A 17,507-nucleotide genomic window follows, 5' to 3' on the forward strand; every position below is an offset into this window, starting at 1 on the left:
CATATTTTACTATAAATTTCCGACGAATTAAGAGAGGTGGGTATGGGCAACGGCGTTATTGGGTGTTATTGCATGTTATAACATGTGAACACCGCCCCCCTTCCCCGTTATTAGATGTTATGAGACTGCGCGTTATTCCCCGTTACCACCATAACACGTTATAACGTGTTTTTTTTTTTGTCGTTTTCCTAATAACGTGGTGTGGGCAACCAGTATAAATCATTTTGATTAGTTCCATGAACTTTACTTTATCCAACTTAACTCCCCTTCTTATTGGCGATAAACACAAACTACTAATCTTTCACTTTTTCTCACAATTAATGCTTCAAGTACGGCATAGCAATGTGCTTTCAAATATCCATGATACGTTAATTCTTATCACATGTAAGTTTTCTTCTTGAATTGCCATCATCCTTTATTTAATAGCATCTGGTTCATCAACTAGATAATTAAATAAACACCTTAATGGCATTTTCACATTTTTAAGGTCAAAACCGTCTAAGTTCTAACTCTGACACCAAATCATACGTATATAATACTTTAGATTTATAATGAACGTGTTATTTAACAAAACTATCTCATGATCTTAAATTTTGTACAATACGATAAATATGAACCGGGTTTTTATTTCAATATTGATCGAGTTTATTATGACAGTCATCCAACATAAATTTTACATGTAATCTTATGCTTTTTAGACAAAATAATAAAAACAAGTTTAATACTTTGAAAAATGATCGACCTATCTTATGGAAATGTTATTTTACTGGAGAAGCTTGGACTCCATTTTTAACCTTGCTATATATTTAGTATTCCCATCAATTGTTAAGAAAATGACACATGTTTGAGTTTACTCCAATAAGACCGTTTTATGCCGAATCATGTTTTTAATGTTTTAGTTCGGTAATGAACGAATGATTTTGATTGTTTTGTCTTTTGTCTTTTGTATAAAATGATACTATTAAATTCTCTCGATTTAATTTTTTTTATTCTATATGGTCACATGTTTGACTAGTTATCCAGAACTTACTTAACATATATGTTTAAATGATCTATAAAAAGTTAATATTATTAAATTAAAAAAAAAACTAAACCAATCATCTAAAAGCATTTTTTTAACAGTTAAATCACTTTTATCATTTAGGACATGTTTGATAAAAGTAGCTATCAACTGGAAGCTGATAACGGATAGTGAGTAGCTGGTAGCTAGAAGTTGTATTTTGTATTTGTTATATAAATGTTTGACAAAAGAAGCTGAAAGCTTTTGAAATATGTAAAATTACATAAAATGATAATTGTTTAAAATAAATAAATATATAAATATATTTTAAAGGTAATTTTGGAAATTAATTTTAAAAGCTCAGTAACGTTTTGTTAAACATTATTTTAAGTAACTTTTAGATTTTGAGTGTTTTATTTAAACTAAAAGTCAATGTGCGTATTGTCGAACGCAACTTTTTGTTTAAACTGGAACGTTTTGTCAAAATTTAGAAGCTAAAAACTCTTAAACGCTCACAAAAGCTTCGTGCCAAACACACCCTTAATTGTGAGTCTGTGACAGAAATAAGGCTAATATTTTTGAGAGTTTGTTGATTTATTACGTCATTAATATTAGGGTAAATTACATGAATGGTCCTTGTGCTTAGGTGTGATTTACACGTTCGGTTCCTAACTCTATTTTTTAACTCTGATAATCCTTATATTATGTTTTTATTGCATATTTTGTCCCTGACAAACTTAAAATGACCAATTTGCCCTTACTAATTTATTTTAATGTTTACTTTTATTTTTTTAATTAAAAGTAATGTTAAAATTAATACTATTATTATATGTGCCCACCAACTAAACCTTACCCCCATTTTCCTCATTCACGATCATAGATTCATGTCACATTACAATCAATGGTCATTGGTCCAATGTTGCTGGTGACTACGCCCCTCACCTGAAGACAACTCCCATTTGTGCAAACACCCGACTCTATCTTTTTTCTCTCTTTTCTCTTCTACGATCGAAAACCTGAAGAACCTCCCTCTATGGTCGTGAGTGTGTGTCTAAGAAACCCTAATCGATCATTTATGCAACACCCCCACGCACCGTGTCCCTTAGTTGAAGACGACTATCATACCCACCATCCCTGCTACTTAAGATGTTGATCAATGATTTTTAATCGTCCGTCAGATTTGCAACAAACCGCAAACATGAAGATGTTGTTAATCAATTAGAATTAGACGTCAACAGAAGATTTGGGTGTGACTAAAGCTTCAACATAAATAGTTGTTGGAGCTGGTAGTCATCATTGTGTGGGGGAGGGCTATTTTAGTTCAAGTTTTTGCCCGTGTTATAAATAATTAGCTGCAAATGGAATTTCATTTTTAGTTTTTAATCTTTTTTTGTTCTTGTATTGTCGATGATGTGGTTATAAACTTATACATAAGAAGTTGCTGATCTTTGCTAAAGTTGCGATGCTAGAGTTTGATTTTTCTAATGGGTTTTTATGTGTTATGTGGTTACCAATGCAAGATGAGAAAAGGATGGTCAGAGTTTGAAACAGAATGTGAGAATGAATAATGTTTGGGTGTCCGATTTATGGTCACTATGTGTGATGTTAGGGAAACCATTTCAGATCTATATCCGATAAAGATGAGATGAAAGTTATAGAGGGAAGAAGGGGAGGAGGGCCGGTGGTGTGGGCTTTTCAATCAGACCAACATATTTCACTAATACTTATTTTATATTTAATTAATATTTTTTAATTATTTAATAATATAAAAAAACAAACGAAATCAGTATGGGTAAATAAGTCTTTTTAGGACAGATGTGGACCAAACGTGCAACAAAACTATATAATAGGGACCGTCCAAATTAAAAAAATATGTTAACGATCAAACATGTAAATTACTTCAAACCACTGAAAGCATTTGTGTAATTTACCATTAATATCATACTATATTATAAAAGAAGCATTTTTTTCTTTTACCACATTCATTTGAAACTTCCATGTATTTTTCCTTTCACCACATTCATTTGAAACTCCCATGACTTTTCAATTTCTTTCTAATAATGATTATAAGTTGGTTAATAAGATTAAATAAATATCAAACCTAAAGTGTAGTCATATATAAACTAAATTTCAATATTAAAAGAATATCTTTACTTCTACTTATAAAGTTATGTTTTTTTTTAACTTTTTACATATTATACTTAATTTATTAGTTTTAATATATTGTTGGATGTAAACCATTATCATTTTAAAGCTACAACTTTTGAACAATTTGTATGAAATATTTAAATTATAACCTTAAATATAACATTAGAGGAGCAATTTAAATATAAATTTTAGTTTAACTTAAACAACCTAAATAATATTTTGTAAATAGTTAAAAGTGATAAATTGTAGTGTCTTTCTATTAATAATTATAATTTGGTTAATAAGGTTAAATAAATATCAAACCTAAAGTGTAATTATAAATAAAATAAATTTCAATATTAAAATAATATATTGACTTCTACTTATAAAGTTATGACTTTAACTTTTAACATATTATATTTAATTTATTAGATTTAATATGTTCTTGTATGTAAACCACTATCAATTTAAAGCTACAACTTTGGGACAGTTTGGACAAAATACTTAAACTGTTAATTTAAATATAATATTACAGTGTCAACTTAAATATAAATTTCAGTTCCATTTAAAAAACCTAATGAATATTTTGTGAATAGTTAAAAGTAATAAATTGTAGTGCTAAATGCAAAAACTAAACCATAATATCAATTTAACTAAAATATTTTCTAAAGATATTTGTATAATCGTTAAAAGTTCTCAAAGAAGTAGCTTAATAAAACTTATAATAACAATAGGTAAAAAGAACTATATACAAATGATTATATTATTACATTTCAAATCAAAAACAATGTCTAATGTTTTAAATAATTATAATGATATAAATTAAAACGTTAAGAAAATATATTTTAAAAAATTAATTAATAATAACAAAAAATATAAATAACATTAAGCCATATATTATATTTAATTTTATTCGTAAATAACTCGCGAGTAGAAGTCATTCAAATGGTTGAGATTATACAGTTATAACAGATGTATATATTATCATATAACTCAAAATAATTAATATATTATATCAATTTAGTATACAAATTATTATATCAAATTTAACAACAAGGTTATTGTTATATTTAAAAAAAAAATATTTGTAAAGATTTCAACTATATAGGTCTTTCTGCGCAACACACGGGCATTCGCCTAGTTATCATATCAAATTGATAGTTCGTCTACGATATCATATTTTATTTATTTATTTATTTTTAAAACAACAAATTTAATCTATTTCTAAACTACTCTTTAAATCCACCTATATATACAACGTGACTTAAACCCTTAATCTCAAGGAGGGAGGACAACATCGGATACGTTGGGTTAGAAGCCATACCATTATTTTAGATCCTTTACTTTTTAAGTTTATTAAATAACTTCATTCTTATAAAATAAATGTAATAATTAACATAAATCAACCTCTCCAAAATTTAAAGGTCGTTTTGTTTTTATCAACAAATTCGTTTTTATATATGCGGAACTTTGAATGAAAAATATTTGTATTGTTGATCACGTCTTAGCATTTAATGATTTTATTATTTAAATTAATATAAAACGTTTTGGTCGTTACATATGTGATATGTACTACATAAATATTTAAAAGATAAACATAAATAGTATCGAATAGCTTTGGAAATATTAAATTTATTCCTTAATTGAACAAGAAAAGGTCTTTTTTCTTTTTCCTTTTTTTGAACGGCAAAAGGTCTTGTTTCTAATCAGTTTATAAAATATTCGCCGATTTGGACAATTAATTTTATATTAAAAAACAAAATCAATATAAACTTTTTGATTGATTTATTTAAAAGTTAACGTATTTATTTAGCTTAACTTTTAAATTTTCTGAATGATGAATTGTTCAACATCATAACAATAATGTATCTTAATTTTTTAGGAGTCAAAGAAAATGAATTATCATTTAATATTTAGCATTAAAAAAACAACCAATTATTTATCCAAAAAAAGAAATTCTATTTCTTAAAACAAATTTGTCTTTTTACATTTATGATTTATCCCAAACAATAAAACAATATTTCTCCATGGCAGCCTCACCGGCGTCGCGACAAAGGGCTAGAAGACGAAGATGAATGCGACGGCGTTCCGGTGCCGGAACTTCCGGGACCACCGGTACTATGGAACAAGTCCGACAAGTGATTACCCAAATCGTCCGGTGCATATCTGACAACTGAATCAACACCTCTGAAAACATCTCTGTATCTGTCGTAAAACGTCCGGTAAACCGGCGATATCTTTTTCGCCACCGAGATTTTAATCTCGTCTCGCATTTTCGAGTCGGGGATGACCCAGGTGGCTTGTTTCCGGCATGCGTAGTTGAATTCTAGATTGAATCGTCTGAAACACTCCCTCACTGCTTCAATCGGTAAATTGTTTGGATTCTCCGGCAACGATGTCATAACTTTACTCCATGCCATTCGTTCGTAATTTGCAGCGTATTGTTTCAGTTTCTGTTCGTGTTTCACTAACCAATCTTCTCCGATCAGGAGCTTTAGATTAGAGCTGTGAACCTTTGAAATGATGTAGTTTAAGTTGTTGACTAGAAAAAGGTACGACTGAGCTACATCTCGGTAGAGCTCAGCGCTGGCGTCGATCTTACAGAGCAAAACCAGCACCAACCATGCGAAGCGGGCGGAGATGGACGATGATTCTTCCGAACCGGTGCTTGAGAAGTACGATTCCGGCAATGGCGACTGGATCTGAAGTGGCCAGTCCGCAACAATGTCAGAGAGTGCTACGGCGTAGTCGCTTAAGAAAACTAAGTAGTTCATTACGTAACGTGTTAGAGGATGAATGCCGCCGCCGTGGACCGGAGTTTTGGATGTTTCTTTCTGGATCGCCGCCTCAAAATCCGTTAACATTGCTCGGACGGCGTCGCCGAGTTTCACGAGTGAAGTGACGGCCTGTGTCCGAACGACCACCATTGAATCGAACGAGAAGATCATTTCAATGTCCGGCCACTGCTCGGAAATCGCGTTGTAGAGATCCAGCGTTCGGAACATTCTCTCCATTGATTTCTTCGATTTCGCTACGAACTCCGGGAATTCAAACAGCTGGATTGCTTTTTCCTTGCAGATATCGGAAAAGCACGATTCTCTGATCTTCTCCGATGACGAAAACACATAGTCGCAGAGAATTCTTTCGCCGTAGAAGAGAGATTTCACAGCAACTTTTTCAGCGTGTACCCAGGTTTTGATTTTGGGCTCGATTACTTCCCATTCCATTTTGTTAACTTGATTTAAACTGTATTTCTCAACTCCGAGATTATACAGTGTCTCATCAACAATGGATTTCCTGATAATTTTGTATATCTTCACACACTCTTTTGCATATCCAGAAGAGATCATGCAATCAGCAACGGATTTAAGATCAGCCATAACTATTTCTGAAACGGAAACTCTTTCTCCGTCGGAAACTGTGTTTCCAGACGATGAAATCCGATCATCTTCTTCGGAAGCATCGTCGTCATCGGAGACACTTGATCTAGCTCTTGAGGAATGATTAGAAACAGACTCGGAGTCAAGAACATCTCTATTCGCGGATAAAATCTGATAAAATTCCTTCTCCAATCTCTTCATCGCAATCTGCATTAACTTCTGCGCATGAATGATCTTCTCCGAGCTAGCACTCTCCGAAACAAAGGAATGCATCGCCGACTGCAAATTCTTAACCGACTTCACAAACAATCGAGCTTCACGTCTGTCTCCGGTGAACAGATAATCCACTTTTGTATAAAACGGAGAATCAAGGTCCCATCTCCGGATGATTTGTTCGGCATACAACAAATCTTCTTCGATGATCGAAGCAGAAAAGGTTTGATGATGAGAAGGAGTGCTCATAGAAGACCTTGGAGTCCTAGCCGGAGATTGAGCAAATGAATGTGTAGGTGACGAAGCTTTCGATGACCTCGTCGGAGATTGAGCATAAGAATATGAAGGTGACGAAGCTTTTGATGTATAAAGCAAACCCCTCATGATTAATCGAAGTAATTTACAAGAAATTTCAAATTTTATTTAAGAAAACGATTGATTATGAGATGAACCCAATGAAAATTGAAAGCAAAAGAGATGAAATGAAAGAAGTTTTGAACTGAAGATAGTGAAGGAGGTGAGGGGTATTTATAAAGGAATGAGGGTAGCTGAAAACGTCAACGGATTTGCCAATTGGAGGCGAGAACGCGTGATGCAAAATATGAGGGGTTGTAAACAAGTCAACAAAAATATATTGGTCAAAGAGGGTGTTTGGATTGACTTTTAAAATGACTTTTTCTTTATCTTTTGGAAAAAGTCCAAAAAGATGTTTGGTAAGGTAAAAATGACTTTTATAAATGACTTTTTGTATAGAGTATTTTGAGACTTTTTGAAAAGTCACGTATACATGACTTTTCCTAACTTTTCAGCAACTAAAAATTGGAAATTACCAATATGCCCTTATCTACCCTAATTAACGCCACATTCATTCACGTCCATTCACAGCTTCTCTTGTTCTCTCCGCTCAAGCACTCTCTCTCGCATCTCGATCTCTCTCGCATCTCGACCTCTCGACCTGCAACAAACACCGGCGACGCCGGCGACCTGCAACACCGGCGACGCCGGCGACCTGCAACCCCGCGAACAGGTTTGTTTCTATTCAATTTCCGATCTCAGATGTTGCAATCTCTTCTTGTCTATTTCCGATTTCCATTTGATTTCCGATCTATGATGTTACATTTGATATCCGATTTCCGATTTCCATTTGATTTCCGATTTCAATTTGATTTAGGATTTCTGAAATTGATATTGTGTAATTGATTGCTGAAATTGATATGATGTGCTGTGAAATTTATTTGCTGTCAAATTGATTTGCTGTGAAATGTGCTCCTTCCGATTTATTTGCTGTGAAATTGATTTGAGACCAAAATGTTATCGTCATTAGATATTGGATTATAGCAATAGAGTTATATATTTGAACAAAAAAGTTCACATCGATTTTTGTTGCAAGATTTTGGGAATTGACTTTCAAAGTCAACATACAAACAGAATTTCATCATAAGCAAACCCAAATCTGAAAAACAAAACTGAATTTACTTAGAAAATTATTTAATAAATTACAAGAATTTACTATATGTCATATAAAATTATTTTGATTGAAAAACAAAATTGAATTTACTTTTCAAGTTAGCAATAAATTACAAGAAATATTAAAGGGTTTTTAGTTTTTACCATCTTATATGGGATCATGTTGTACATCATTTTGTTGCAAAATAAGCATATTAAATACCATCTTAAATGTCGTTTGTAAGATCACTTATTTATATACTTCATCCACATTACAAACAATACAAGTTTCTCTTTGTTGAAAATATTGGTGTGCCAAAATAGGTTTAAGCGAAATTGACTATATTGTGAAATTGATATGTTGTGATAATCTATTTTTTCTATTTTGATTAGAATTTTGATAAAATAATGAAATCATTTAGAAGGGTTAATGAAATTGGTTTGTTGCTTAAATGTTAATATTATATGTATTCACAGATAATGGATGAAAACAACACTACAAATGTTGACTGTGAAACATCTTTAAAAATGAAAAAACCAAAATTTGGGTGGGATAATCGTAGCTTCATGGTGTTTGTTGATTCGTGTTTGATTGAAAAAAAAAAAGGTCGTAAAGCCACTTCCTCCTTTGATAGAATTGGGTGGGAAAATATACAAAGACGTATTAAGGAGAAAACAGGTTATAGCCTTGAAAAAAAACAACTAACAAACAAATGGGAGAACATGAAAAAAGAGTGGAAGCTTTATGACCGCTTAATGAGACTTGAAACCGGACTCGGTGGGACGAGAAGCCTAATAGATGCGTCCCCCGAGTGGTGGGAGGAGAAAATAAAGGTATGATTACTTTTTTTTTTAATTATTTTAAGTTATGATTGCATATAGATTGAACATATTTGATTTACAATATCTTTTTGTCTTGTAGGAGAATAAAGATTATGTCAAATTTAGGAACACAGATTTGAGCATATTTGATGAGAAATATGCTTTTTTGTTTCGGGATTCTGTTGCCGTTGGAGATCAGACTATGACTCCATTACAATTTCAAAACAATAGCAATCCAAACGAAGAAAATATGGAGGGCAAAGGAGATAGTGATGAAATCAATTTAGATGATGATGAGCCTCTTTTTACTAGTCTCAATGAAAGTAGTTCAAGTAAAAGGAAGAGGTCTAAGTCTGTTTCCAACAACCGTCCAACCAAGAGTAAAAATTCTATTTATGAAGAAAAAGTTGATGCTTTATTGGATGCCATATCATCAAAAAGCACACAAACTTATCCACAAAATAATCCGTCCCCAACAATAGCAGATTGCATGGCCATTGTCATCAAGTTCCCCGATTTTCGTGAAGGGTCCAACAATTTTTCACAAGCCTTGTTTGTCTTCACCAAAAAGCAAAACCGTGAAGCTTTTATGTTTCCAACGACCGACGAAGCCAAGATGGAGTTTCTTAAGTTACTTATGAAATAATGATTTAGCCATATGTGTTATGTTTTGACATTTATGTGTTATCCGTTGACATTATGTGTTGTCCTTTGACATTTTATATTATGTGTTATTGTTTGACTTTATGTTATGTGTTAATGGTTGACATCATTTTATTTGTATTATGTAGGATGGATAGTGATGATTCTAATTCATCAAATGATAATGAAGAATGTGTAATGGAAGAGGATAGAGAATTTGAAATGTTATGTGGATTAGCTTTGAAAGGGATAATACTCGCTCGTAACTTACGTACACCATGTCACACTTCAGATCGCACAGGGCACATGTTTATTACAGAAGTACTAAATGGCCATCGTAGACGTTGTTATGAGTTGTTTAGACTTAACGTACCGGTTTTTAGACAGTTATGCTTAGATCTTGCTACAAATTACGGGTTACAACAAAGCCGAAAAGTATCTATAGAGGAGTCTGTAGGAATATTCTTGATGACTTTGGCGCATGGGTGTAGCAATAGATTTGTGCAAGAATTTTTTAATCATTCAGGGGAAACGATTCACAGGCATTTCCATACAGTTTTGGAAGCCGTGCTAAAACTGAGTGCCGACATCATCAAGCCAGACGCAAACTATAATGATGATGTTCCCGAATATATATTAAATAACCCTCGGTATTATCCAATGTTCAAGGTATTATCCAATGTTTATTTTCTTGGTAGTCAAACTTTAACAAATAATTTATTTATGATATATTTTTGAATTTGAAGGATTGCATTGGTGCTATAGATGGGACACACGTTAGGGCATCAGTTCCACAAAAAGATGAAGTGAAGTACATTGGTCGAAAAGGATATGCAACACAAAATATAATGGCTGTTTGTGATTTTAACATGTGCTTTACATTTGTTTGGGCCGGTTGGGAGGGGACTGCACACGATACAAGAATTTTCAATGAAGCCTTACAGAGACCAGATCTTAATTTTCCCTATCCAACGGGTGGTTAGTATTTTTTTTTTTTTTTTTTGGAATACAAGTTTTATGTTTTTTCTACTTGTTTGAAACGAATAATAAATGTTTGTTTTATTTACAGATAAATATTACGTTGTTGATGCTGGATATCCAAATACGAGAGGGTATCTTGCTCCATACAAAGGCACAAATATTCGTTATCATTTACCAGATTTTCGACGTGGACACACGGCTGCTATTCGAGAACCTCGTGGACCGAAAGAGAAATTTAACTATCTCCATTCATCATTGCGAAATATCATTGAACGAACTTTTGGAGTGTGGAAAGCTAGGTGGGCGTTATTAAGAGACATGCATGTTAATTACAAGTACAAGAACCAAGTGAAAATTGTGATAGCATCGATGGCGATCCATAACTACATTCGAAAGGTTGGTAGGTTTGATGAAGCGTTTAATAGGGCACAACAAGAATCCTACAATCCCGTACGAGGTGATACCGGTAGTGATGTTTATGAAGAAGGTCCAAGTACACGTCGCACGAGCAATGATGATTTATATATGGCAGCGAGACGGGATATTATTGCACAAGATATAATCACATTACGTAGATGAATGTAATATTATCTATGATATTTTTTATGAATTATTTACAATTTGTATGAACGTAATTTTAATATTGTCATGGTCTAATCCAAAAAATTAGAAATATTTTAATTTGTATGAACGTAATTTATATTTTACATTTATATGAACGTAATTCTAATATTGTCATGATCTAATACAAAAAATCCTCTTATAAATTATTTACAATTTGTATGATCGTACTAATTTTAATATTTTCATGGTATGATCTAAAAAATTAGAAATATTTTAAAAAAAATTTATATTTTATATTTTCTAATAAAATGTTTATAAAATTGTAATATGTGTTTAAAAAAAATTTATATAAAATAATATATGTAAAGTAAATCAATGTAAATATGTAAACATGTCCTTTTTTGTCATTTTACATATAAAAGTTAAACCAAACACTTTAACTTTTGACTTTTCCCTTCAAAAGTTAATCCAAACACTTTTTAAAAAATAACTTTTCCAAAAAGTCCTTTTCCAAAAAGTCCTTTTACAAAAAGGACTTTTGCCCCACAAAAGTTAAACCAAACACCCTCAAAATTAAGAGAAATGTGTATTTTTGTTTTTATAAATAGAAACAAGTTAACTTGCAACATATATACATTTTTGACTTTATATACGAAGGATAAAATGCATAAGACCAACAAGTTATAACACCCGCTTCAACCTCATTTACACTTGTGTTGAAAGAGTAAGTATATGTCAACCTTGATTTGGAAATTTCGTTTAGAAATTGGCGAGTCTATAGAAGGAAAAATTACATATCCTTTTAATTTTTCTTTCTTACCCATTTTTTTAAATCGTTTTGAGATGATATCATGATAACAAGTGTAATTAAATGATTATTAATTTTATTAAATATAATAAGTATCACAATTTTAAATGTTATTATGAATATAATAGGAAAAAAGTATGAAAATATATGATATCTAATAGAAAACCATATGGTTTCTTATGATTTTCTATTTAAGTAAAATCGATAAAAATGAGAGTTATAAATACTAGTTGTGGGTTGGGCCGTATGTAGTTTATACAACTCGGGCAATTTGAACGAGTTCTTTGTAACTTACTCGGATTTAACCGTCTATTGAGGCGAGATTTGCCTACTTGGCCAAGAAAATCGAAAATCTTTCAAACTTGGTCCAACTTATCCAACCTTTTTTTTTTAAAACAAGGTTAAACCAGTAAAAATCAATTTAACATACAAAAATAATATCAAATGACTAAAACCAATTTAAACATGAAATAAACCAAGTCTTAATCGTTAACTTTTTTACTCAATAACTTGGAGTAGGAGCTAGAAAGCTTGTTCAAAAAAATCCAAAATAAATCTTCCAATCACCTTCCTTTTTATAAGTAACAAAAACCATCTAGCTTTTACTGAATTGTCGATGTGGGATAGATATATATAAACTTATAAATAAATTAACTATATCCTACAAATTGATCATCCATTTTGGTCCAATATAATAAGGTAGGTCCTACAAAATTTCAAAGTGGCTCCTAATTTTTTTTTTTTCATATATAACTTACTATAAGATTTGAAAATCAAGGTGAGTCATGGGAACCACCTACATCTATGTAAACTCAGCCCCTATATTTAGAGCATTACTAATATGAAATTATTGATTTTTGTTGGCAAATTGGTGGTATCAAACATTTTAGGTGAAAAATGTCATCTCATATCATTGGGAATTCAGAAAATCATATGATATCATTTGCAATAATGTCGAGTAAGTACAATTCACGACTTTGGTCCCCCTCATGTGGCATTATGTCCATTTCACGAACCTGAACCTGGATAAATAGTGGTGGGCATTGGATACTTCATAAAATTTGTATTAATAGAAAACATATTGATAGTGGGGTGATCTTGGAGGAGAATAATGGAACTAGATGGTTTTCGTTGGTTCCGAAAAAAAGGTTAATGTTTTTTTAAAGCTATGTAAAACATATTGCATTCTAGATTTAATCTATCTAAACGGGGTTTTGATATGGAGTCTATTGCATGTAAAGTGCATTGGGAGGGTGTGGAATCCATGTTCGTTGGCTTTTAATTTGTGGTCCAAAGGAGGTCGTCGGTGACAGATTGATTTGCCGATGTTCACGTCTATTTGAAATGTGCTTTTATGGGTAGATGATACAACATCAAACATTAGTATTCATAAGATGCAATGCATGAATTCAAACACCTGATCAGTGGTTACTTATGGTTACCACTCATCACCGACTAGCTGTTTATGACCATTATTCATCATTCTCTTGGTTGCTTACGACCACCAGTCGTCATTTTACCATCACAAGAAGAATATAACGAACATTATGGCAACTTCCACTATTTCAGGAAAGGAGGTATGACCTGATAGTGCATTCATGCCCAAATTAGGGACATAAATGGTCTAGGCTTCCTTTACATTTTGTAACGAAATCACATTCTGTGTATGTATGCAATTATTCATTCTCCTAAATATTTCATATAATGCTTTGAAATTTATACATATCAACATCATTTACTAACATAAGATCATGCAATAAAAAAAATATAAGAGTTTGTGACATATATCTAAATACTGAAAATCTTTATATAGAAGTTAGACTAAACTAACATCCAGCTTGATCTTCTATTTTATTAGAGTCCAAACATGTCCAAGTAATCAAATACATATGCTTAATAACCACAAAAAAGTTCGGTAACACGAACACTAACATTCTATTCTCAATTTGACCAATTCATTTCCTTTGACACTTATTAGGTAGTGTCTAACATTTTATTCTCTAATATCATCACCTTCCATATATCCCATCTAATAAACATATCATTCCAAAACATAATTTTCAAATTTCTACCAATTTTAACTTTTGAGTCAAACACATGAATCTTTGTTAGCACCTCTTACTCGTTAACATGTTTATAACGAAATATTGTGAAACAAAATATTATCAATTCATAATTATCTTTACCATACTTATATCCCTTCATAAATAATTTTCCTCATTCAGTCGTATTCAAATGGATCTTAACTTAATCCATAATAATAATAATAATAATAATATTAATAATAATCAAAATCAAGGTCTAAATCATGTTGTTATCACAATTAAAGGTTTTTATAACACTATTTTTTTTTTTATAATCTACTACCAATTTCATCTTTCACATATACTGACTTTTGGAAGTTTTGGAAATAAAATGAACTTTATTCCACTTAAAAAAAACACATCAAACCTTGGTCAACAGGTCAAACCCAACTAGATTTAGTTATGTATGGATCGTGCATAAGTTGTTGTTGGGTTGACTTTGACTGTACAAACTAGTATTCATATAACTTTTTTTCCTTCTTACATGGGCACATATTAGGACCACTTGCCCTCACAAATTGTATTAGAACTAGAATCCCACATGTACTTTCTTTTCCCTTAACCAAAAATGTATGTTTGATGTTTATAAACTCCCTATACATGTGCAAACAATTTTACACAAGCCAAATATCTCATTCTTGAATGCATTAGGGTACTTCTCTACTGTAGTTGATATACTAAACACTAAGAATTTCTTGCACACTTTAATATTTATATCATCTTTAGGTAATGCATTTTCATATTCTTAACATCTTAGGCATTCCAAGATTATCATATCATTTATATGGTGTTTCTAAGTAGTTTTCATGCATTAATTTATTACTTTAACCATATAACATCTATAAATCCTCTTTGTTCCATATTTTTAGAAATAGCCACATATTTTCAGATTTTTTCCAATTATTGCATAAACACATATATGCATGTCACACCCCCAAACCGGAACGGCAGAAACGTTCGGGGGCGGATGACTTCATGTAGTACCGTAACAATTGAATACATAGTAAAGAAAACAATATAACCATCATATATATAATTGAAAGTTTACATTGTTAAAAGGTACATGTTCAAAACCAATTACAATATGATGCCAAAATATGAAATTAACTAGCGCTGCAACGTCACTTCTTCAAAAGCTGTTTGTTACCTGTAATTACTGAATCCTTAGGACATACAAGTAGTTTTGAAAGAGTAGGTCAGCATTTAAGCTGGTGAGTTTCATAAGTATTAAATGACAATGTTGGTATGAATTTAAAATGAAATGGTTTGTTTTTGTTTGTTTGTTCCTAGAAAATCCCATATTTTCTACTGATATAAATGTAGCCTTCTATCAAGACCAAAGTTTGTTTCTAGAAAATTGATGTTTTTCCGTATGTGGGTGGCAGTTTAGAAGTTCCAAAACTGTAACACAATAATGTTTTTCATGCCTAAAGTAGTTAATTTATGTACGTGTAACGTCCCCCAGACGTCTGAAAAACCCCGTAAATCAATGTGTTTTTAATACTCCATGTGAGTTTTATAACCATGCTATTGACTAGGACGGCCTATACACCACGTTCTTCAGGCGTTGAAATGTTTTGACTTTTGTCACCCCAAATGGTGTATTGTAGCTAACAGTCAGGGTGCGGGGTTGTCAATCCCGTATAGATCTATACACAAACACCATGCTCCCTGTCCAAGGGATTCTGGTATATAATACAGGACTTGAAATGTGTACTCAAACGTACGTGAAGTTTAATGTCTCACAAAACTTAGTATAAAACAGATTTACGTATGACAATGTTCGTTTGTTCTTGTATATGAATGTATCTCTTTGAAATAGTGTTTCTAGTACGTAAAAGTTCGTGATGTTCTCGTAAAACTATACCTATTATAGTTTTCTAAAAGTGTGTCTCGTTTGTATAGTAAACCCTAGTTAAAGGCTCACTTGTTATGAAAAGTATAACTTATGTAGTGCCAAAGATGGACGCATATACATACAGTATAAGCAGAGTGTTTGATTTATATATAAACAATTTTCATTTCAAAAGACAAGATGTTATCGTGATATATTTTGCATACGAAAGTTTCCCTATAATAGTTATGATTCCCATATGATTAAATTGATAAAAAGTGTATAATGACACTTTATATAACATACGATAATAATCGTGTGTTTTACTTGTATTCCCCCCTTTAAAAGCATATAAAAGCATTTATAAAACAGTTAAAAGTGTGGATTATAGGGGTATGAACTCACTTGAAAGATCGAAGAAGGCGAGATGAAAACCGAGCAGAACTTCGACTAGAGAAAGTGGATTTTCTCGGGATTCTCGGGAATCTCGGGAGCACAAACGACCTTCGGGACTTGAGCAAGGAAACCGGGGCTTCGGGATATCACGTGCACGGAAAACAAGGCAAAAACGCAAGAAAGATGAGAGGAATTGAGCCTTTTATTTGGAACCCTCACATCTCTTTTATAGGGGCTGGGAACCGCCTCGGTACGCTGGGCGTATGCGGTTACGCCGGGCATACGCGTGCGCCATGCGTGACCGCATCCTCGATTGCCTCAGAGCTTCGGATGGGACGGGGCATAGCCTCGCATAGGGGGCGACGTGGATGATTCGAGGCCTAGTCCTCGAGTACGCTGGGCGTAACTCGGATTGGCCCGGTGACTCCTCCTTCGGATAATACCAAAATTTAATTTAAATTTATATTTGTATTATTTAATAAACTTCAAAAATTCATATCTTCTTCATACGAACTCCGTTTTCGACGTTCTTTATATCCACGCGTAAGTGAGACTACGCTCTACAACTTTCGTTTAGACTCCGTCGGCAAATTTTGAAATTATTTTTATTATTTATTTTTAAAAGGTCACGATAAGAAAATTTCGTTAGAAATCCATAACTTCATTATCCAATGTCTGTTTTTGCCAAACTTTTTACCGTTGAAAACCATTGTCGAGACCTTCGATTCTCATTTAGGTCATTCCGGCCAAAAGTCGCTCGATCTCTGTTTCGAGTTTTTAGCTGTCTGTCACTATGTCGAACATGGAAAAATCATAACTTCCTTATACGAAGTCAGATTTGGACATTCTTTTTATGTACGATCACAGTTTAATGATATCTAACATAGTAGGTAATCAATTAGAGACTTTTGAACATTTTATTTTCGAAGTAAATTTCATTATATCAAAAGTGGTAACAATACTTGACTTTTTAGGTAATTACATAGAGTTGAAATATCGGGTTGTCACAATGCAATCCAAGTAATGTATTAGAACTAGACTCCCACGTCTACTTTCTTTTCCTTTAACCGAAAATGTATGTTTGATGTTTCTAAACTCCCTATACATGTGCAAACAACTTTACACAAGCCAAATATCTCATTCTTGAATGCATTAGGGTATTTCTCTAATGTAGTTGATATACTAAACACTAAGAATTTCTTGTACACTT

General features: G+C 32.3%; 2 protein-coding genes across 2 annotated transcripts; one reads left to right on the forward strand and one right to left on the reverse strand.

The window, feature by feature from the left end:
- Positions 1–5,012: 5,012 nt before the first annotated feature.
- LOC145055187 (exocyst complex component EXO70H1-like) lies at positions 5,013–7,227 on the reverse strand. The gene has a single exon (XM_079003487.1). It carries the CDS (start codon positions 7,102–7,104, stop codon positions 5,164–5,166), a length of 1,941 nt encoding a protein of 646 aa, XP_078859613.1. The 5' UTR covers positions 7,105–7,227; the 3' UTR covers positions 5,013–5,163.
- Positions 7,228–8,646: 1,419 nt separating this feature from the next.
- LOC145050971 (uncharacterized) lies at positions 8,647–9,634 on the forward strand. Its single transcript, XM_078999137.1, has 2 exons — positions 8,647–9,000; positions 9,089–9,634. Exons 1-2 carry the CDS (start codon positions 8,647–8,649, stop codon positions 9,632–9,634), a joined length of 900 nt encoding a protein of 299 aa, XP_078855263.1.
- The last annotated feature ends 7,873 nt before the right edge of the window (positions 9,635–17,507 follow it).

The sequence above is a fragment of the Lactuca serriola genome, chromosome 5 (genome assembly GCF_051521515.1).
Source record: "Lactuca serriola cultivar US96UC23 chromosome 5, Lser_US96UC23_V15, whole genome shotgun sequence".
In the NCBI taxonomy this organism is placed as follows: domain Eukaryota; kingdom Viridiplantae; phylum Streptophyta; class Magnoliopsida; order Asterales; family Asteraceae; genus Lactuca; species Lactuca serriola.